The 24,062-nt window shown below is 45.7% G+C and overlaps 1 protein-coding gene across 1 annotated transcript in view; it reads right to left on the bottom strand.

The window, feature by feature from the left end:
- Nucleotides 1-22,699: 22,699 nt before the first annotated feature.
- The window catches only part of CUTC (cutC copper transporter), a 62,098-nt gene continuing 60,735 nt past the window's right edge, over nt 22,700-24,062 (bottom strand). The window contains exon 9 of the mRNA XM_082268280.1: nt 22,700-23,095. Coding sequence (XP_082124406.1) covers nt 22,984-23,095 — 112 coding nt within the window. The 3' untranslated portion in view covers nt 22,700-22,983. The remainder of the gene's footprint in view (nt 23,096-24,062) is intronic.

The raw sequence follows: 24,062 nt of genomic DNA, 5'->3' as shown, positions 1-24,062 counted from the left end.
GGAGGAGAAACTGGCTTTCAGCTGCTGCAGGAAGAGACACATAGGGCATCATTCCTGTACTTGACCCCCCTGCTGCACCAATCCCCCTTCTCTGTCCAGCCCACATCTAATACTACACCCTACTGTGTGCCCTCGCCCCATAGTATCCCCTTATTGGCGGCCCGGCTTTCAAATATCCCATATGAGTATGGGTTTATGGTTTATATTATCACTATCTTATTGACCTGCAAGGGGTTGATAAACTCTAGCCATGTGTGCTGATGGTGTCCAAAGATGTTTAAAGATGGAGGCTCCATCCTGTGACATCTTAATGCCACAAGCGTCTTGCCTCATTTGCGGCCCTGGGCATTGGAGGTGCGCAGGTTCAAGACCTGATCTGCGCCGAACATACGCACAACACCACCCGAATATTACCTGAGGCCCAGTGGTCAAGGAGGAACTCAGATTTTAAACTTTTAAAAAGAGGAAAGCAACCCCCCCCCCCCCCCCGGCCCTTTCCCTCTTCAACTTCATAGTGTTCATCACAGTGATGAGTGACTTCAGTGTCCAATAGGATGTGAAAGGAAATGACTAGCCTTGGAATCTCTTAACAAAAGGAAAATAGGTGGTCCCCTACATTCCTGTCAATATTTGGCACAGGCACCCCATGTAGACCATAGGAAAAAAGCTTTCCCCAGGAGATTCCCATGGGAATTACAGAACAGTGCATTACAAAATATCAATGATTGTACATATTGAGCTTGTACACAGCAGGGGGAATCAGATGTGGGCAGGACAGGGAGGGGGATCAGTGCAGGGGAGGGGGGATGGAATACAGGTAGAGATATGCTTCAACAGCAGTAAGAAATGGGGATGAGCCCTGGTTCAGTCTGAATCCTCAGCTGTTATTGCTGGAGAGAGGAGAGGGGGTGAGAGAGAGGGGGGGGGGGGTGAGAGATAGAAGGGATTAGGGGGTGGTAGAGAAACTGTGAGAAGAGGGTGAGGTGAGGGAGTGTGAAAGATAGGGGGTGATAAAGGGGGAGTGAGAAAGAGGGGGGAGAGGGGGAGGGAGAAAGAGGTGAGAGAGAGAAGGGGGGAGAGGGGGGGAGAGAGAGAGAGAGAGAGAGGGAGGTGAGATGGAGAGCGAGAAAGGAGGGGAGAGTGAAAGAGGGGCAGAAATAGAGAGGATGTGAGAGAGAAAGAGGGGGAGAGAGGGGGATGAAAGAGAGAGAGGGAGGGGAGAAAGAAATAGGGGGAGAGAGTGTGGGGTGAGACAGAGAGGGGGTGAGAGAGAAAGAGGGAGAAGGGGGTGAGTAAGAGAGAGTGAGGTGAGAGAGAGGATTAGAGAGGGGGGAGAGAGAGAGGGGGGTAAGAGAGAGGGGTGTGAGAGAGGGGAGATAGAGAAAGAGGGAGAGAAGGGGGTGAGACAGAGTGAGGTGAGAGAGAGAAAGAAGGGCGGAGAGAGAGGATTTGAGAGAGAGAGAGAGAGAGAGAGAGAGAGGGGAGAGAGGGGGCAAGAGAGGGGGTGAAAGAGAGAGAGGGAGTGGTGTGAGAGAGAGAGGGGGGGGAGAGAGAGAGGATGAGGGGGTGATAGAGAAAGAGGGAGAAGAGGTTGAGAGAGCAAGGTGAGAGAGAAATGGGGGGGAGAGATAGGGGGTGAAAGAGAGAGAGCCAACTTCCTGAAGACGCGGCTTTGCGAAATGCATTGAGTTTGGTCCGGTGATCACTTCTGGTTCGTCGCGTCCACCCGATGTTGGAATGCATTGTGGAACGCACGCTGGTACCGAGCTGCATTCACACCCTAATCTGCTCCCCGCTGTTTGGATGTGTCCGTTGGCCCAATCGAATGTGAGAGTAATACTTTATTATTTATAAATAAACTTTTTAAACATTATTGCACTATCCTATATCTTTATTTATTTTTTGGAAAACGGCAACCAATTCCTGATTGAGAGGATAATTGATAGCAATCCACTGTGAATCCCGGAAAATATCTGCTACATATCCCAAGAGCCTGATACACAATTTAGAACAAGCTGGGTCCTGGAGGCCCTGTGGTTTCTGGTGAGTCACCCCCTCACTAATGGGTGAAGGAATAATTTAAGCACAAGCACTTTTTTAAGAAGATTTGTTCAGCACCTTAGGACACTTTTTTTGTGGTGGAGTTGTTGGCATGGAAATAATACTGTTGCACTTTATAAATTTATGGACTGGATATATTTTATATGTAGTTTTCTACACATTTTCTAATTGGATGAAATTTTTGCAATATATGGAATATTGATATTTTTGATTTCATATTTATTACATGTAATTATCACCTTATATTTATTTAGCATTTAGAAATTTTTGGATTCGGTGCCTCACATTGTCACTAATATATTTTTTAATGCTTTTCATGGCAGAGATTTCTTCATCCACATCGATCGATATGAATGGAGGAATCTGCTATGTTCTTTTTTTTCCTTCAGCCCATAGGCTGAAGGAAAAAAAAGAACATTGCATGTATGCCCATCATTAGAAGTGGGTGGATGCTGGGAGGTCTAATGATGGGCATACCACAAACTTTCTGGTATAGTTTTTTACAGCCAGCGATCAGCTTTCATGTAAAAGAAATCCTAGTGGATAATTAGCTGCTAGGCTGCTTTCACAAGCAGTGGGAGGGGACAACCCCCCCCCTGGACACCCCCCCCCCTCCTGCTGCCTTCCACGATTTTCTCAGGCTTTCCTGTGCCACCGGGTAACCCGAGACTGCAGCCGGTGGTTCCATCAGCTGACCATAGAGCTGATTGGAGACCAGAATGGCTCCAGTGATCTCTATGGCCTAAGATAACGGAAGCTACAAGCATTTCATGACTTCAGTTTTGCCAGATATTAACAGCGCCATTGGGAAAGTGTCTTATCACACAAATCCTGGTGTGATCAGATGCTTTAAGGGCAGAGGAGAGGTCTAGAGTCCAATAGTCTGTCACAAACCTGCAATCAAGAATTGTTTCTACCTCAAAGTCAGTATCTTCGCCCACTGTAACCGGTGGTGGTGGTTGGTCTTCTCTTCCCGGAAAACGGTCTGAAGAGGCAGGTTTCAGAAGAGACACATGAAAAACCGGGTGGATTTTATAAGATTGTGGAAGTGTCAGTTCAAAGGCCACAGGGTTTATCACTCTCCTTATCTCAAATGGCCCAATGAACCTTGGACCCAGCTTTCGTGAAGGGCAAGGGAGTTTCAAATTAGCCGTAGATAGCCAGACCCTGTCTCCAACTTTCAAAACTGGATTCCCCCTCCTCTTCTTATCATAGTACCTTTTATAATCCTCCTGAGCTTTTGAAATGGCTTCCTGAATAGTTGGTTAAGATGGAGGTTAATCTGTCTTGAACTGCGGGCACAGGACTTTCAGGCAACACGTCAGGTAGAAAGGATAGATGGTACCCATAGTTGGCCCAGAATGGAGTCTGGTTGGTGGCAGGGCTGCATGAACTGAGTTATTGACGCAGTGGTGGGCTTGAGCACTATATGGCCATATGGTGGGACCAAATCCCCATTTTTATTTATGGATTGTCTTAAAATTTGGTAATAATTTCTTTTGCATGTGTGCGCTATTCTTTTTTTAATATACATGTCTTTTGGTTCATAGCTGCACCAGCTTTAGAAATACATGGGTATGCTCCCCCAAATTTTTTGCCTGAGTTATTATAGGCAAATTCGGCAAAGGGTAACAGAGATACCCAATTATCTTGTGAGAAAGTGGAAAAGCATCGAAGGTACTGTTCCAAGGTTTGGTTGGTTCTTTCCGTCTGGCCGTTGCTTTGGGGGTGGTAGGCCGAGGATAGGCAGACGTCAATGTCTAAGGCTCTACAAAGAGTTATCCAGAATCTGGAGGTAAATTGTACTCCTCTGTCAGAGACTATGTTTCTGGGCAGACCATGGAGCCTTACTATTTCCTTTATAAAGGCATGGGCGGTGTCTGCGGCAGAGGGAGTGCCCACCATCGGTACAAAATGTGACATTTTAGACAATCGGTCTACTATTACAAAAATGGAAGTGAATCCCTCAGAAGGGGGTAGATCCACAATGAAGTCCATGGACAGCATTTTCCAGGGAAGGTCCGGGACTGGTAACGGTCTTAACAGGCCCCAGGCTTTAGTGTTACTCCCTTTGCTGCAAAGGCAAGTTGTGCAGGAACCAACATAATCTTTGCAGTCCTGGCTCAAGCCTGGCCACCAGAAGGACCGTTGGACAAGTTCAATGGTCTTGTGTCCCCCAAAATGACCGGCTAGCTGATGATCATGGCATGCTTTAAGGACTAAAGTCCTGGTCTCTTGTGGTACAAAAATTTTATCGTAATGAATCCATCTTGCTTCCTTAAAGCTGAAACTTCAGTTTCCAGGCATTGGGCAGATGCTAGCTGTATGGCTGACTTTAGATTAGGTAGCATTAGTAAAAAATTTTGGGAGGACAGGATTGTGCTGGAAGATGCTACTTCAGGAGTTTCCGGGAACATTCGAGAGAGAGCGACAGCTTTGCTATTCTTGGACCCCGGCCGATAAGTAATGTGAAAGTTAGAATGGGAGAAAAACAGGGCCCACCGTGCTTGCCGGGGTCTAAGCCGCTTGGCAGTCCTGAGGTATTCCAAATTTTTGTGATTGGTAAAGATCATCACAGGGTGGGCTGCACCCTCCAGCAGGTATCGCCAATCTTCTAAAGCCGCCTTGATGGCCAACAGCTCCCGGTCACCAACATCATAATTCTTTTCTGCTTGACTTAATTTTCTTGAAAAGAAGGCTACTGGGTGGAGCAAAGCTTTAGGCCCTTGGCGCTGTGATAACATTGGTCCAGTAGCAACTTCCGAGGCGTCTACCTCCAGGACGTAGGGTAGAGTGGGTTCTGGGTGCTGTAATACTGGAGCAGAAGTGAACAGGGCTTTAAGTTTATCAAAGGCTTCCTGGGCCTCCTGAGACCACTGAAATCGAGAGTGTTGTCATGTCAATTGAGTGATGGGGGCGATGATGGCGGAGAACCCTCTGATGAACCTTCAGTAGAAATTAGCGAATCCTACAAATCTTTGGATTCCTTTTTTATCCACTGGAGCAGGCCACTCAAGAATAGAAGACACCTTCTGGGGGTCCATGGCGATTCCATTGGTGGATATTACCAACTCCAGGAATTGGATGGCTTGTTTCTCGAACTCACATTTCTCTGCTTTAGCATAGAGTCCATGTTTTCTAAGTGTAGTTAAGACTTTCTTCACATGTACACGGTGTAGTTCGAGTGATGCAGAGAAAATAAGAATATCGTCAAGATACACAATCAGAAAGTGATCCAGGTATTCTCTAAAGATGTCATTTACAAAATGCTGGAAAGTTGCCGGGGCATTACACAATCCAAAGGGCATGACAAGATACTCAAAATGTCCGAAACGGGTTCGGAAAGCTATCTTCAACTCATCCCCCTCTCTAATCCGGACTAAATTAAAAGCACCCTGGAGATCTAGTTTTGTGAAAACTTGGGCAGTCCTAAATCTTTGAAAAAGTTCTGGTACTAGGGGAAGTGGATATCGATTTTTAATAGTAATTTTATTTTAATTCTCTGTAGTCCACACAGGGCCTAAGTGTGTGGTCCTTCTTTTCAACAAAGAAGATCCCCGCGCCTGCTGGGGAAGAGGATGGACGAATAAATCCTTTGTTTAGATTTTCGTCAATGTAGAGATGTAGAGCTTCCAATTCCATCTCGGATAATGGAAATATCCGGCCAAAGGGAATTTCTGCACCTGGCAGCAATTCTATGGGACAATCATAGGGCCGATGCGGTGGCAAGACATCGGCTCTCCTCTTATCAAACACGTCTAGAAAGTTGTGGTAGCTGGATGGGACAAGCTGGCTGTTATCAGATACTGATTGGATGGTCATGCAACTGGAAGAGCTCAGGGACTCAGGTACAAAACAATGTTGGCGGCAGTAGGCAGAGGAAAATATGATCTCCCCCTTAGACCAGTCAATCCTGGGGTTATTGGCTCGCAGCCAGGGGATGCCCAATATCACAGGAAATATGGGGGAGCGAAGGACATCAAAGCACAGGAATTCCTGATGTTCAGAGTCAGTTATAGTCATAATAGGTTCAGTCTCTTGGGTGACGGGACCCTATGTGGGGATGGTGCCATCTGCCAGGTGAACAGTAAGTCTTTTAGGTCTAAGCGGAATGCTAAATTTCTTGGCCAGAGCAAGGTCTAGGAAGCAACTGCAAGCACCGGAGTCAATTATGGCCTGAAACTTGATTTCCCTATCCGCCACCTGTAGTGAGATGGGTAGAAGTAGGTGAGCTGGGTGAATCCCGGAGACTGTAGAGTAGGTAGGGCCAGGAAGCCGGGGCTTACTGGGTCTCACAGGGCAATTACAAAGAAAATGTCCAGCCCCTCCACAGTAGAGGCAAAGGTTGGCTTGCCGACGGCGTGTCGTTTCTTCGGGAGTTAGGGCAGAATGCATCAGTCCAATCTGGATTGGTTCCCCCTCTAGAGGTGTTGAGGAAGAAGAGGTAATAGGCATAGAGTGGATTGCTGGGGGAACTCTGGGTAGCATCCAGGTAGGTCTGGAGGACTGAATTCGTTCGGATCGTCTCTCCCGCAGTCGGCGATCAAGCTGGATGGACAGTTTGATAAGGTGTTCCAGAGTGGCAGGGGTGTCGACTCGAGCCAGCTCGCCTTTAAGTGCTTCAGATAGGCCAAGCCGAAACTGGTACTTTAATGCGGCCTCATTCCAGCCGGTGTCTGCTGACCATTTGTAGAATTCAGCTGTGTAGTCCTCAACAGGCCGGCACCCTTGTTGTAGTGTGTGTAGGGCTGCCTCGGCCGTGGCCATTCGCTGGGGGTCGTCGTAAAGTTGCGACATAGTTTCGAAGAAAGCTGAGACCGAGTTGAGGACCGGGTTCTTTTGCTCCAAAAGATAATGGGCCCAGGATTGTGGTTCATCTGTGAGCAGAGAAATGACAAAGCCAACCTTAACGGTTTCAAGAGAAAAAGTCTGTGGTTGCAGAGCTAGATACAACTGGCAAGCGTTTTTAAAAGCCCTGAACTTTCTTCGGTCCCCAGAGAAACGTTCAGCTATGCGTTTAGAGGCAGCAGAAGCTGAGGCTGTATTTGCCGGGTTCTGGTCGGTAGGAAAAGGAGTAGTGTATAGACTCTGCAGACGACCTTCCAATTGATCATAGTCTTCTTGCAGATTTGTTATGGCTTGCGTGATGGCTGCGACTTGTTGGCACAGAGCTTCTAATGGAGACGCACCTCTGTCGGCTTCAGACATCTTTTGGCTGACTGATACTGTCACGAACCTGGTCCTGAAGCCGAAATGCTGAGAGGGCTCTCCTTGCAGCTAGGTGCTCGGTGTCCCTGAAGGTGGAAACAGGGAACACGAAGCCCAAAGAAGCAGGGATTGCCGGCTGTGCCACGGATGAGAGATGCAGGTGTGGAGATCTCTCCGCAGGTGGATACCAGATGAGGTGAGTAGTAGGACCCAGTGGAGCTGATGATGGTGCAGACTGCACACAGCAGGAAACAGATGGTAATGGCTTCAGTAAGCTGGATATGGCAAATAGGTATTGCAGGCCGGAGCAACAGGTAAGTACTGCAGGTGGGTACTGCAGGTAGGCACCAAGGTGGATCACAGCAGACAGGGTGAAACAGGAAACGTAGTCAGAGATGGATGCCAAGGTCAGTAAGCCAGTAGTCAGCAGACAGAAGAGCAGGGACGTAGTCAGGCAAGCCAAAGTCATACACAGGACAAGAGACAAGAGCAGATCCGTGGGCTATCCGAGGTCAGAGCTGGGGGAATGACAAGAGGTATCCAAAGGCAGGCCGGGTCGGTAACAGATGATCAGAAGCATAAGCACACACACAGGAACAGGAAGCAGGAAGCTGAAGATCAGTCAGCAATGTCCATGTGCTGCAGTCCCTCTTTTAAAGGCCAGAGGGCGCCAAGATCTGACAAGCATTGTGTGAGCCAGCACACACACGTCTTTGCCGTAGCGAACGTACGTTCGCAATACGTGTGCGTGCATTTGTGCGAGTGCGGCCATATTGGAAATTGGCCACCATGCCAGGCCTACAGGCAACTCTCCTCTGGCTAGTTTCCTGACATAGTCCTAGAGTCCAATTTTTTGAAAAAAAAAAAACAGTTTCTGTCACTTCTTATTGCTATCAGAGGGGATATTTAAATTCCCTGTGATTACAATAAAAATGATTTACAAAAAATGAAAGAGAAGGTGTCAAAATAAAATAAAAAAGCAAAACAAATAATAAAAAACAATTTACGCCCTTAGAAAGCCTGAAGGTGATGATTGGTTTTCGAGGTCTTGTACGTGGCTAGACTGCCAAAAAGTCTCACACGTGTGGTATCCTCATACTCAGGAGAAGCAGCAGAATGTATTTTGGGGTGTCATTTCACATATAACCATGGCATATTTGAGCAATATATAATTTAAGTAACAACTTTGTGTAAAATAAAAATTGTCATTTTCCCGATACTTGTGGCAAAATATAAAATATTCCATGGACTCACCATGTCTCTCAGGAATATTTTTCTTTGTTACAAACAGCGAGATCTGCAAAATGCTCAAAATGTCTCTCAACAAATAGCTTAGGGTGTCTACTTTCCGAAAAGGGGTCATTTAGGGGGGGTTTGTGCTGTCTTGGCATTTTATGGCCTCCGAAACTGTGATAGGTAGTGAGGAGTGAAATCAACAATTTACGTCCTTAGAAAACCTGAAGGTGGTGATTGGTTTTCGGGGTCCTGTACACGGCTAGACTGCCAAAAAGTCTCACACATGGGGTATCCCTGTACTCAGGAGAAGCAGCAGAATGTATTTTGGGGTGTCATTTCACATATAGCCATGACATGTGTGAGCAATATATAATTTCAATGACAACTTTATGTCAAAACTTTTTTTTTTTAATTTTGGATCAACTGCGGGTATAGGATTGTGTATATGGGATTGTATGGTTGTATTTTCTTTTTTGTTTTTTATTGGTTGAGCTAGATGGACTTTTTTTCAACCTAACTAACTATGTAAGGTATGTACACAGCAGGGGGAATCTGTGCGGCAGGGGGGGTGGGATGTGGGGAATCACAGGAATGAGGCATTGTGCGTTTCTTCTTGCAGCAGCTGAAAGTCGGGGGAGGGAGAGGAGGAGAAACCGGCTTTCAGCTGCTGCAGGAAGAGACACATAGGGCATCATTCCAGTACGACCCCCCCCCCCCCCTACTGCACCAATCCCCCTTCTCTGTCCTGCCCAAATCTCATACACTCTGCTGTGTGCCCTGGCCCCATACAGTGGTATCCCCTTATTGGCGGCCCGGCTTTTCAAATATCCCACATAAGTACACATGGGCTTATATTATCACTATCTTATTGACAAGCAAGGGGTTGATAAACTCTAGCCATGTGTGCCGATGGTGTCCACAGAGGTTTAAAGATGGTGGCTCCATCCTGTGACATTATAATGCCAGAAGCATCTTGCGTCATTTGCGGCTCTGGGCACCGGAGGTGCGCAAGCTCAAGACTTGATCTGCGCCGAACATTCGCACAACACCACCCAAATATTACCTAAGGCCCAGTGGTCAAGGAGGAACTCACATTTTGACTTTTACTAAGAGGAAAGCAACCCCCCCCCCCCCCAGGCCCTCGTCTTCTGTAACTTCATAGTGTTTATCACAGTGATGGGCGACTTCAGTGTCCAATAGGATGTAAAAGGAAATGACCAGCCTTCAAATCTCTCAACAAAAGGCAAACATGTGGCGCCCTACTATCCTGCCAAAATTTGGCACTGGCGCTCTATCTAGATCATAGGGAAACCGCTTTCCCTAGGAGAATCCCATGGGAATTGGAGAACAGTGCATTACAAAATAACAATGACTGTACATATTGAGCTTGTTCACAGTAGGGGGAATCAGATGTGGGCAGGATAGGGAGGGGGAACTACAGGTAGAGATATGCTGCAACACCAGTAGGGAATCAGGATGAGTCCGGGTTCAGCCCGAATCCTGAAGTCAGCCACCATTGCTGGACCAACGAGCCGTGGGCGGGAGATTTCTTACCCCGTGGAGGCATATATACAGAGGGGATGGGGATGCTTGTGACCCAATCGAACTACAGCTCCTGGATTGGGAGGTGGGATTTGTGCAGGTGTGTACACAGCAAGGGGAGTCAGATGTGGACAGGACAGGGTGGGCGATTAGTGCGGCGGGGGGGGGGGGGGTGTGGGAAATTACAGGAATGACGCACAGTGTGTTTCTTCTTGTAGCAGCTGGAAGCCGGGGGGGGGGGAGGAGGAGTAGGAGAAAGCGGCTTTCAGCTGCTGCAGGAAGAGACACATCGGACATCATTCCTGTATTTGCCCCCCCCCCCTGCTGCTGCACCAATCCCCCTTCTCTGCCCTGCCCACATATGAAACACCGTGCTGTGTACCCTGGCCCCATACAGTGGTATCCCATTGTCGACGGCCTGGCTTTCAAACATCCCATCGGAGTACACATGAGTTTATATTATCGCTATCTTATTGACCTGCAAGTGGTTGATAAGCTCCAGCCATGTGGGAAGTAAATCAGATTCAGCTAGTACAGCAACAAAATATCAGTATACCATATAAACATCCAAGACCAGTGTCAGGAAGAGGAAGCTGCACTCCAGATGTCACCCCTAAATGGCTTAGCCTGTGCTATTACCCTTTAGCAACTTAATAAACTCCAATCGCCAAATCAAGGCCAACTAATCTAGCATTGGAGAATCTGTAAGACATATACATGCAACCACCGTTAAAGATAAGAGGTTTCACCCTGAAAAATATAATAGTACCAACCACAGACATACTTGCTGCCTGCATAACTTTTAGATAATATAACTTCACAAATAACCCAGAAGTATAGGCTTGCCCTACCCCTATATCGCGGGGTGTCACACCAGAGTGTCCATAGGAACACTGGCCCGTTAAATTGTCCCCCTAATGGCCACAAAGAACGCCACTGATTGTGTCCACAGATGTTTAAAATGGTGGCTCCATCCTGTGACATCATCATGCCAGAAGCGTCTTGCGGCATTTGTGGCCTTTTGCACCTTCCCTCCTCTGCTGTTGGACTGTTTGACCTTTACTCTTGGATTTTTTATCATCTGCATTATGGGACTTTCTATCAAACTGGCATTCCCATCAATTGTGATTTACATGTAGGCGCTGTACCTTATTTATACCTTGGGTGCGCAGGCTCAAGACCTGATCTGCACAGAGCATGCGCACAACATCACCCAAATATTATCCGAGCCCCAGTGGTCAAGGAGGAACTCACGATCAACCCAAGGCAAGCAGGTGGCACCTTACTATCCTGTCAAGGTTTGGCTCTGGTGCCTCACCTCGACCATATGCAAGCAGCTTTCCCCTGGGGACTCCCATGAGAATCGCAGAACAGTGCATTACAAAATAGCAATGATTGTACATAACAATTAGAAGACATTAATCAACATTTTTGGCTACACCATACCAAGATATATTTGTCACATTACATTCATTTATATATCCAAAAGTCATATAATCTAACTCCCTGCTCAGTAAAGCATTTAGCCTTTACTGATTTACTATTTATGATTCTCTTCATATTGAGCAGGGAATAGGGAGGAACTATTTCAAAATCCGACTATACCCAATAATGCCTATTAGTGTTCCACTGTCTGGTTTTTGTTTAATTTGTTTATTATACCCGGGTTCTTGTCCTTCGCCCAAGAGATCAACCAAACTTTCAAAAATAACAAAATATATTCCTGTCACTAAAGAAACGACTTAAAATTGATTACATCGTTCAGTCCCGGGGGAATGGTAATCCACCGCATTTTGCTCCACAAAACTCATCTGTCAAAATCCCTCCTTTTGGGGTCCCCATATACCTGGTCTAACGCCATGAATTTCATCACCAATACATCATAATTGTGGACCAAACCTACATCTTGACTAATTAGGGAGGTCATTTTATCATTGCTTATACAGTACACATGATCGTGAACTCGCTTATGAAAGGGTTTTTTTGTATTTCCCACATAGAACTACCCACAGATAGACATTATGAGGTTATCCAACCAAAATGTGGTACAATCTACATGGTACTTGGGTACAAAGCGCTCTCCATTAGGGAGCATACATGTGCCACATTCTCTAATAAAAGGGCATTCAGGGCAATTGCAACTTCCTAAAGGTACAATTCAGAATGAAGGTCCTTATGATACCTTAGGAAGTTGCAATAGCCCTAAATGCCATTTTTATTAGAGAAAATGGTACATGTATGCTCCTTAATGGAGAGCGGTTTGGACCCAAGTACCACGTAGATTGCGCCACAGTTGGGGTGGTTTATCTCATGACGTGTATCTTTGGCACATTCCTTGTGGCAAAACCAAAAAAAACTCTTTCATAAGTGAATACACAATCATGTGTATAGTATTGGCAATGGTAAAATGACCTCCTTAATTAGTGAACATGCAGGTTTGGTCCTCAATAACAATGGATCATTGAAATTTATGGTGTTAGGTCGGGTATAGGAGGACCCTACGGGAAGGGATTTTGACAGAAGAGTTGTGCAGAGTAAAAGGCGGTGGATACGGTGCCTAAAGGCTACCACTTCACTGGGACTAAACAATGTAATCAGTGACAGGAACATACTGTATCTTGGTACTTTTGAAACGTTTGGTTGATCTCTTGGGCTAAGGACAAATACCCGGATATAAAAAACAAATTAAAAAAGAAGGAAAATACCAGACGCTGGAACACTAAAAAGGCATAACTAGGTATTGTCAGTTTTTGAAAATGGAAAGAGTTCCTCCTTATTCCCTGCTCAATATGAGGATAATCATAAATAATAAATTGGTAAAGGTTAAATGCTTTACTGAGCAGGGAGTAAGATTATATGACTTTTGGATATATAGATGAATGTAATGTGATGAATATATCGTGGGATATTAAAGAGTAGTAACCGCGCTAAAGGAAATATCGTGGGATGGTGTCGCCAAAAATGTAATTTAATGTATTCTAATTGTTCTGTATAATCATTGTTATTTTGTAATGCACTATTTTGGGATTGCCATGTGAGTCCCCTGGGGAAAGCTATTCGCCTATGGTCCGAATGAGGCACTGGAGCCAAACGTTGACAGGATAATAGGGTGCCACCTGCTTGCCTTGGGTTGATCGCGAGTTCCTCCTTGACCACTGGGCCTCGGAAAATATTTGGGTGATGTTGTGCGCATGCTCTGTGCAGATCAGGTCTTGAGCCTGCGCACCCAAGGTGCCAAAGGCCACAAATGACGCAAGACGCTTCTGGCATGATGACGTCACAGGATGGAGCCGCCATCTTTAAACATCTGTGGACACCATCAGTGGCGTTCTTTGTGGCCATTAGGGGGACAATTTAACGGGCCATTTGTCGTAGGGCTGCACCTGTTTACCTTGGGTCCGGAGGTTGATAGTGAGTTCCACCTTGACCGTTGGGCCTCCGATAATATTTGGGTGGATTTGTGCATATGTTCGATGCAGATCGGGCCTTAAACATGCGCACCTTAACCTGCTTGCCCTTGACCAATTTCTGGATTCCTGCCTGCCTATTGTGACATCGATTTGTGCTCTAACCCAGATCCTGTCTCGTGCTTCTGTACCTCGCTGCCTGACTGTATCGACCCCGACCTTTATCCTGACTCTGACTCCCTCTTATGTTCCTGTACCTTCACTGCCTGGCTGTTGATGGCCTTTTGGCTTGTGTCCTAGCTATGCTACTGTCTGCTGATCAAGCTTCACTGTGTTCCAGTTCCTGGCTCCTGCCTGGTGATCCACGGTCATCTGCTTCCTGCAAAACTCAGCTTGCACTACCTGTTATACTGGCCCTCGTGCCACTCTGTGTCCCCCCCACCTCCTGTCATCACTACCAGGAGTGTTGGACAAAATGTGCAAGAGAGGCCCTCTCTACAGCTCGATCTCCACCAGGTACAGGACATGATGCCTGCTGCCAAGAACACAGTGCAGGTTAGTGAACGGGCTGTCAATTTAGGGTCATCAAAGTTTCGGGCAGAGAGCATCACATCTTAGGCTGAGCAGTTGGAGCAGATTGCTTTGGGGTTATCACAGTCTAAGTGGTACTGAGGGGACAGAGTGGAGCGACAGGAAATTGAGAGGGTTCAAGAGTCAGACCCTAAAATAGAGGTGCAAAGAGAACATGTCACCCAGATACTGGAAAGTGCTAAAAGATTAGAGCTAGATGAAGCCCAGGATGGATTTTTCCCCACCACACACGTTGACCCAAATCATGGCCCAGAATCAAGCACACGTGGTTCTTTTTAAGATAGACCCTACAGCTTTTGTCCCACCAGGGAAAGGAAAGGTAGAGGAATTTCCCAGCTTGTACAATGCAAAAAAGTGTATAAAAGCATGTGGCATTAGTACAGGTATGAATAACCATGTATTCCCAGAGGGATGAATGAGGAGATTGAGAGATGTTGGCAGGATTAGTGCAATCAGGGTGTATGGGACTATCTCAATGTGCCAAAGCCCTGCCAGAACTGAGAATTTCCAGCCTTCCGGCATTAATTCCCAGATTGAGGAAACAATTGGAACTTGGAGAGCTTTATCTTCAAGGAGAGGGTGATAATTTAAATAGCCAGAATTAAAGACTAGGAGCTGGCAATTTATATTTGGGACTCTGAAGGAAAGATGGTTTAGGTCCCGGACCCGGAGTTCTATCATTGAAGGAGAATGTGTTTGCTCCCCAGAACTCTTATTTCTGACAGCATGTTGTTAATGTGAAGAAAAAAAAAAATATACACAACTGTTGCCTAATATAGGTAGCAACCTGCTATGATCAAAAGTGTTTGTGCTGCAAGTCTGCCAGCCATCAGCACTATGGAAATGCACGATGCTAATGTATTCTGGATCATCCCAGCATGCAAAAGGGGATGGAAGTATGCCCCTGCCTATCCTACTGATCCTCGGCCCACTGGTGTGCTCATCTGCCCGTTGTAGGCGCTATTGGCTGCGGACACGGGTCAGCATGGACACCCTGACTGGTCTGCAAGCAACACAGCAACCTCCGATGAACATTTTTTCTGCTTTCAACACATCAACTTCAGGGACAACCTTATATATCCCGCCCACTTCCAAAAGTCATCGTAACCAGATAATGAATATTATTCACTTAACTGGTCAGTTGTCATAAAGTTATGGATGATCGGTGTATATTAGCTCTGTGTATATACATTGCGGTTTGCAAGTGGTTTACAAGGGTTATGGCTGAAGCTATCACTATACCACTGTGGTTCCCATGGGTGGTGAGGGGTTGACACCGGAGGACCAGCTGATGGAGCATGGAGTTGAGCCAGCATCCATGATGTGGAGGAAGGAAGCCTGGTCCAGGGAAGAACCGGAGGTCACCAACATGCCTGGGAGGTATCACAGCCGCTCACTGCGAGTGATGAAGGCTGACTGGGAAACCAGGCTTAGGAATCCAGCATCACTGCCTGTAGAGGTGTCACTAGCAGTTGTAGTGGGATAGTAAAGCTGACCGAGGAATCGTCGCGACTGAATGAAGTCCAGGTGAAGTCAGATGACTTTGCCAAAGCGCATGCACGGCAACAGACGAGCTTGCGTTCCACGTTGGTTCATGGGCATCCATCTTTCCTCCACAATTCTTATTGGTGCCGCACCGTCATCCAGGCGCGCCGATTCTTTGGCTTGGCTCCCCAGTCAGCTTTACCATCCCTCTACGACTGATAGGGACACCTTTACAGGCACTGATACCCGATTCCCAAGCCTGGTTTCCAGGTCGGCCTACACCACTCGTAGTGAACGGCAGTGATACTTCCCAGGCCCGCCGGTGCCCTCCCGTACCAAGCCATTAGGGAACTTCCCTGGACCAGGCTTCCTTCTTCCTTTTTTATCTTTTAACTTATTACCTTGTTCATTGACTCCTGTGGTCCTCCCACTTGATTATCCAGTCCATTGCGCGATGTCCACTAATTGTTTTCCTCTATGCCACATTTTTCCACAGGTCATTGGTCAGCAGCACTGGTTCCAGATGAGTTATATTTCTTTGGTTGCTCCCAGTGGTCCTCAACCCTGGTCCTCAGGGCCCACTAACAGGCCAGGTTTGCAAGATAACTGAAATTCTTCCCAGGTGATATAATTTGTTGCTCAGTGATTGCAGCACTCTAGTCTGCATCTCCCCAAGGTAATACTTAAAATCTGGCCTGTTAGTGGGCCATGGGGACCGGAGTTGAGGACCACTGCTCTACACCATCCACATTAGCGCTTGAGAAACAATGTCTCTTTCTCGAGCAGCTCATTAGCCTCCGGATTGCTTTCAGAAGTAGCGGGAGGGGGAGGGGGTAGGGATCCCCCACAGCGCGTTGGTATTTCTTGGGCTTACCGTTGTTTTCACCAGCATGCCCAAGAAACAATCCAGACAGTGCTGCCGGCTTGTCACAGAGGTGACTAGAGACCAGATCGTCTCTGCTGATCGCCTTTATGGCCTTCGAGGACCGGAGTGATGTCATGACTTCCAGTCTAGAGAGGAAGTAAACAATTTTTTTTCACGCAAAAAGATAAAAAAAAAAGTTTCCTTTTGACCCCAGATATTTCCATAAAGAGGACCTGTCATCCCTTATTTCTATTAGAATGGGTTGTTTATATTTCTTGTAATAGAAATAAAAGTGAAAATAAATAAAATAAAAATAGAGGGACAATGTAAAAAAAAAAAAAAAATTAAAGTGCGCCCACTTGCTTACTGGGCACTTAAAACCCCTTCCTGTCCAGGCCAATTTTCAGCTTTTAGCGTTGTCACTCTTTGAATGACTATTGCGTGGTCATGCAACACTGTACCCATATGCAATTTCTATCATTTCTTTTTTTTCAAACAATTAGAACTTTCTTTTGGTGGTATTTTATCACTACTGGGGTTTTTATTTTTTTGCTAAACCAAAAAAGACTGAAAATTTTGAAAATAAATAAATAAATAACGTTTTCATAGTTTGTTATAAAAATGTGCAAACAGGTTAATTTTTCTCCTTCATTGATGTGCGCTGATGAGGCTGCACTGGTGGGCATAGATGAGGTGGTACTGAAGGGCATTGATAGGTGACACAGATGATGGGGCACTGACTGGCAGCACTGGTGGGGACTAATAGGTGGCACTGGTGAGCACTGCTTAGCAGTACTTATGGGCACTCATGAGGCGGCAGTGACTCTCCGTGTTCGGGACCGATGTCCCGTTTACACAAGCCAGTACACAGCCCCTTTCATTATACAGCCCCCCTTTACATTACACAGCCCCCCCCTCCCTGCACAGTACACAGCCCCTTTCATTGCACAGCCTCCTTTACATTACACAGCTCCCCCTTCACTTGCACAGTACACAGCCCCTTTTATTATAAAGCCCCCTCTCCCTGCACAGTACACAGCCCCTTTGTTTATACAGCCCCCCTTTACAATAGCCCCCCCCCCCTCCACAGTACAAAGCCCCTTTCATTGCACAGCCCCCTTTACATTACACAGCTCCCCCTTCACTTGCACAGTACAGAGCCCCTTTTATTATAAAGCCCCCCTTTACATTTCACAGCTCCCCCTCCCCCTGCACAGTACACAGCCCCCCTCCCCCTGCACAGTACACAGCTCCCCCTCTCCCTGCACAGTACACAGCCCCTTTTATTATAAAGCCCTCCTTTACATTTCACAGCCCCCCTCTCCCTGCACAGTACACAGCCCCCCTCTCCCTGCACAGTACACAGCCCCCCTCTCCCTGCACAGTACACAACCCCCCTCTCCCTGCACAGTACACAGCCCCCCTCCCCCTGCACAGTACACAGCCCCTTGCATTATACACCCCCCCTTTACATTGCACAGCCCACTTTACATTATACAGCCCCCCCTTCACATTGCACAGCCCCTTCCATTATAAAGCCCCCTTTACATTGCACAGCCCCCCTGCACTCCTAGGAGACCCCCAGTCTCCTAGGACAGCCCTGCCAGCATACTCTAAAGTAAAAAAAAAAACTGCCAGCCCCTTTTCATGAATCCCTCCTACATTGTGTAAGTGTCATTGTAAACCGATGCCTCTAAATACCTTATTAGCTTGGTTCTTTCATGGCCCGTCACGTGACCGCTCTCCTCTGAGGTTTAATGGCAGGTCATGTGACCGCTCCCCTCCTCCAATCTGAAGCTACACTCAGAGGAGGAGGAGAACGGCTGGAAAGAATGGAGCCAATAAAGGTATTTAGAGGCACCATTTTTCAATGACAGTGACACAATGTAGGAAGAATCTATAAAAAAGGGTCTGGCAGTGATTTTTTCTTAACTTTAGAGTACGCTAACAGGGCTGTCCCAGGGCCAGGAGAGACGGGGCAGCCAGCCTGACACCCCTTCAATGTGTGGCACCCGGGCGGGACCGCCCAATCCCTGGCCCCCTCATTGGAAAAAAAAAATATATCGGCGTATAACACGCACTCATTGTTTGCACTCTATTTTCAGGGGGAAAAAAGTGCGTTTTATAAGTCAATAAATACGGTAATTTTCTAGCAATAAATACGGATTTAAACTTGCAAACAAAAAGTTCCAGAAAAGACCGCTCTTCAAGTGGTTGGGCAAAGATAAGAAAAACACTTCCACAAACCTGTTATGCAAAACATTTTATTTGGGTTTTTTTTTTATCTTGAGCTCTATTTTGAAATTACACTGCCTGGCCAAAAGAAAAGTCGCCACCAAAAAAAAAAAGGTCACACACTTTAATATTTTGTTGGCTTTGATTACGGCACACATTCGCTGTGGCATTGTTTCGATAAGCTTCTGCAATGTCACAAGATTTATTTCCCTCCAGTGTTGCAATAATTTTTCACCAAGATCTTGTATTGATGATGGGAGAGTCGGAGCACTGCGCAAAGCCTTCTCCAGCACATCCTAAAGATTCTCAATGGGGGAAAGATCTGGGCTCTGTGGTGGCCAATCCATGTGTGACAATGATGTCTCATCCTCCCCGAACCACTCTTTCACTATTTGAACCCGATGAATCCTGGCATTGTCACCTGGTCATTCAGTATATTCAGGTAGTCAGCTGACCTCATTCTTTGGGCACATGAAGGATTATCCAATAGGAGAGTTACTGCATGCTTAGTTAATTCCAGGTGGCGACTTCTTTTTTGGCCAGGTAGTGTATATTGAAACAGAGAAATGACAGAAACAGCCGTAGGTGGAAGATGATGTTCTGATTGCAATCATTGTCTCCAGCTTCTAACATAAGAAAATGAAATGAATATTGAGGGTAAAAACACCAAAAGACTCATTTATGAAATGTATCCACATGGAAAGCGCATCTCCCATAGCAACCAGGGTATCCACATGGAAAATGCATCTCCCATAGCAACCAGGGTATCCACATGGAAAGCGCATCTCCCATAGCAACCAGGGTATCCACATGGAAAGCGCATCTCCCATAGCAACCAGGGTATCCACATGGAAAGCGCATCTCCCATAGCAACCAGGGTATCCACAGGGAAAATGCATCTCCCATAGCAACCAGGGTATCCACATGGAAAGCGCATCTCCCATAGCAACCAGGGTATCCACAGGGAAAATGCATCTCCCATAGCAACCAGGGTATCCACATGGAAAGTGCATCTCCCATAGCAACCAGGATATCCACATGGAAAGCGCATCTCCCATAGCAACCAGGGTATCCACATGGAAAGCGCATCTCCCATAGCAACCAGGGTATCCACATGGAAAGCCCATCTCCTATAGCAACCAGGGTATCCACATGGAAAATGCATCTCCCATAGCAACCAGGGTATCCACATGGAAAACGCATCTCCCATAGCAACCAGGGTATCCACATGGAAAGCGCATCTCCCATAGCAACCAGGGTATCCACATGGAAAATGCATCTCCCATAACAACCAGGGTATCCACATGGAAAGCGCATCTCCCATAGCAACCAGGGTATCCACATGGAAAGCGCATCTCCCATAGCAACCAGGGTATCCACATGGAAAGCGCATCTCCTATAGCAACCAGGGTATCCACATGGAAAATGCATCTCCCATAGCAACCAGGGTATCCACATGGAAAGCGCATCTCCCATAGCAACCAGGGTATCCACTTGAAAAGTGCATCTCCCATAGCAACCAGGGTATCCACATGGAAAGCGCATCTCCCATAGCAACCAGGGTATCCACATGGAAAGCGCATCTCCCATAGCAACCAGGGTATCCACATGGAAAGCGCATCTCCCATAGCAACCAGGGTATCCACATGGAAAATGCATCTCCCATAGCAACCAGGGTATCCACATGGAAAATGCATCTCCCATAGCAACCAGGGTATCCACATGAAAATGCATCTCCCATAGCAACCAGGGTATCCACATGGAAAATGCATCTCCCATAGCAACCAGGGTATCCACATGGAAAGTGCATCTCCCATAGCAACCAGGATAACCTGACCTAACTCTCTATGTCCCTAGTCTCTATGGCAACACACTCCCCCACCCATGCTAGACCTACAATGATCGCAGTCGATCGTTAGGAACAGAGGCTGGACAGAGCTCTGCATATGTAACACAATACAAAGAATACAGAGCTCCAGTCTGACAAGGGGGGGGGGGGGGGGTGGTGGGAAAGTATTTTCCTTTGATGTCGGCTGGCACACATCGATCATTAGGCAGATTGCCATTCTGTCAGTAGGGAAGGCATGGATCCTGTGTTCCTGCAAAGCAGAGAGATGTATCAATGCCTTCCCCTAGTAAAAGCACCTCCCCCACAGTGCATGCTGTGAAGAAAATTTGTCACATCCCAAAGTAAAAACAGGACACATAGCAAACACAAACACTGGCTAGGCACACAGTTAATCCTTTGATCATCCCTAGATGTTTAACCCCCTTCCCTGCCAGTGCTGATCACTGTTTTAGTGTCCCTGGTCCCAAAAAAGTGTCAAAAGTGTCAAGATTGTCTGCTGTGATATCGCAGTCCCGCTGATTACTAGTATTAACAAAAAAAAAAAAAAAGAATTTCTAGTATATATATATATATATATATATATATATATATATATATAATTTAGAAGTTATTATGTCTATAATTTATGGGATAATTTATGGGATATATATATATATATATATACCGTATTTTCCGGCGTATAAGACGACTGGGCGTATAAGACGACCCCCCTAATTTTCATCTACCAGTAATACTTATACAAAACACAGTATATATATATATATATATATATATATATATATATATATATATATATATATATATATATATATCCCCCATAATTTGTGGACGTGATAACTTTTGCGCAAACCAATCAATATACGGGAATTTTTTTACCAAAAATATGTAGCAGAATACAAATTGGCCTAAATTAATGAAGAAATTTGATTTTTTTAACAACATTTTTATTGAAAGTGTTTTATAGCAGAAAGTAAAAAAAATAATAGTTTTTTAAAAAAATCAATGGTCTTTTTTTGTTTATAACGCAAAAAATAAAAAAAATAAAAACGCAGAGGTGATCAAATACCACCAAAAAAAAAAGCTCTATTTGTGTGAAAAAAAGGACATACATTTTACGTGCGTATGGCGTTGCATGACTGCGCAATTGTCAATTAAATTAATGCAGTGCTGTATCATGAAGAATGGCCTGGTCATGAATATTTGACAATAAAACCTGGAAGGTGATTGGTTACCATGCAGAGCTGCACAACCTTCTGTCTGCACCAGCTGTAGTAAGGGCCAGTTCACACCACATGCAATTAAGTGCGTTTTTTATCTGCACCAAAAAACACATGGATAGTGGGTTATATGGTTTTCAATTGCATAGTTCACACCAGTGTGGTCAGTTCCAGTGCGTTCCAAAAAAAAAAAGTAGAACACGCTGCATTTTTTTCTGCATTGAACTGTACTGGAAAACGGTAACACGCATCATAAATGCACTGGAACACACGTCCTTATTTAGAGTAAAGTAAAAAGAGCACTTTTTTACACCGGACGCATCAAATATGTGCCAGAAACGCATTAAAAACGCAAACAGAATGCATCAAAAACGCGCATGCAAAAAAGCATCCGGACTGCATTTCTATGGTGTGAACTGGCCCTTAAAGTGAAGAAAAAATGCACTGGAAAGCATCAAAAACTGACCGGAAACGCACCACAAATGCATCCGGAAGGTGTTTCTATGGTGTGAACTGGCCCTAAATCAGCATAGGGCCAAGCTATCGCTGTTAATGTAGCAATGGTAAACCTGGCCATACACCCCCCCTCAGACCTGGGAGACATTGTGTGTCAGCCGCATGGGGTCAAGCTAACATCGTTGATGTAGCAACTGTAAACCTGGCCATACACTGATCAAAATGTGGCCGATTCATCAGGGACCAACTTCTTTTGACGAAACGCGTTGGAAAACGTATTGGTCACTGAATGCAGCCCATCTTACCTGTGTGTCCTTTATTAGTGTCTGGGGGGGGGGGGGGGGGGGTCTGTGCCACCCTGAACAGAAGAAAAGGGAGCATCAGACCAGCGATGAAGATTCCGACACTGAGACACTGATAAATAAGACCGTGTGTGCAGGGAGTGTCCATCTCTGAGCTATGTGTATTCTCTGCTAGAAGACAACGAAGACTGACATGATATTTGTGGATCTTGAAGAATTCTAAACACAGCATAAAGGGAAGGAATGACTTTATACTCACAATGTACCCACTGCGGGGGTCACAATATTTGTGTGCCCAGGTATGGTCTATCCACTGAACAATAACAGTTCTGCTGATCAATGAGCCACATCCCTCATCCAATCCCCTCAATCATTAGTACAAGAGCCCAACATGCAGCAGCATTTCCACCAAGGCCTGTCCCCCATCGACCTGTCCGTCCACCAGCCAGCAGAATTTAGCAGTAAGACGTCTCTGCTACGCCTTCTCAATCTCACGACTTCAGCTCCCCCTAGAGGACGACGTGTCACATCACAGGAAATTCTTTGCCATGGCATTCAATGTCCTGACTTTGGCCACATCGGCAACTTTGATGGAATACTCTGAGGTAGTGATGGTGGCTCCCATACATACGGAGTGGTTCCTGGAAAACAGAAAAACGGTGATCACAGAGGAATACTTAAAAGTAGTGATGCAACGAAAATAAAAATTCTGGGCCGAAAACGAAAATTTAGGATGCACTTTAAAAAACGAAATGGACAGTTTTTTTTTTTTAAAAATATATAATTTCTTTAAATCCTGACCTGATACTGATCAAATCCTGATCTGATCCAGTCCTGACCTGATACCGATATAAACCTGGCCTGATACTGATCAAATCCTGACCTGATACTAATATAAACCTGACCTGATACTGATATAAACCTGACCTGATACTGATATAATCCTGACCTGATACTGATCAAATCCTGACCTGATACCGATATAAACCTGGCCTGATACTGATCAAATCCTGACCTGATACTAATATAAACCTGACCTGATACTGATATAAACCTGACCTGATACCGATATAAACCTGGCCTGATGCTGATCAAATCCTGACCTGATGCTGATCAAATCCTGAACTGATACTGATTAAATCCTACCCGATACTGATCAAATCCTGACCTAATCCTGATCTGATCCAGTCCTGACCTAATACCGATTAAATCCTGACCTGATACTGATATAAACCTGGCCTGATACTGATCAAATACTGACCGGATACTGATCAAATCCTGACCGGATCCAATCCTGACCCGACTGATCTAAACCTGGCCTGATGCTGATCAAATCTTGACCTGATCCTAAAGTAATCCTGACCTGATACTGATATAAACCTGACCTGATACTGATCAAATCTTGACCTGATACCGATATAAACCTGACCTGATACTGATCAAATCCTGATTTGATTCCGATGTAATCCTGACCTAATACTGATCAAATCCTGACCCCGATACTGATCAAATCCTGACCTGATACGGATATAATCCTGACCCGATACTGATCAAATCCTGACCCGATACGGATCAAATCCTGACCCGATACTGATCAAATCCTGACCC

The sequence above is a fragment of the Pelophylax lessonae genome (assembly GCF_965119305.1).
Source record: "Pelophylax lessonae genome assembly, chromosome: 9".
NCBI classification, from domain to species: domain Eukaryota; kingdom Metazoa; phylum Chordata; class Amphibia; order Anura; family Ranidae; genus Pelophylax; species Pelophylax lessonae.
The sequence above is the reverse complement of the archived record's forward strand: the minus strand, read 5'-3'. Positions and strand labels throughout refer to the sequence as shown.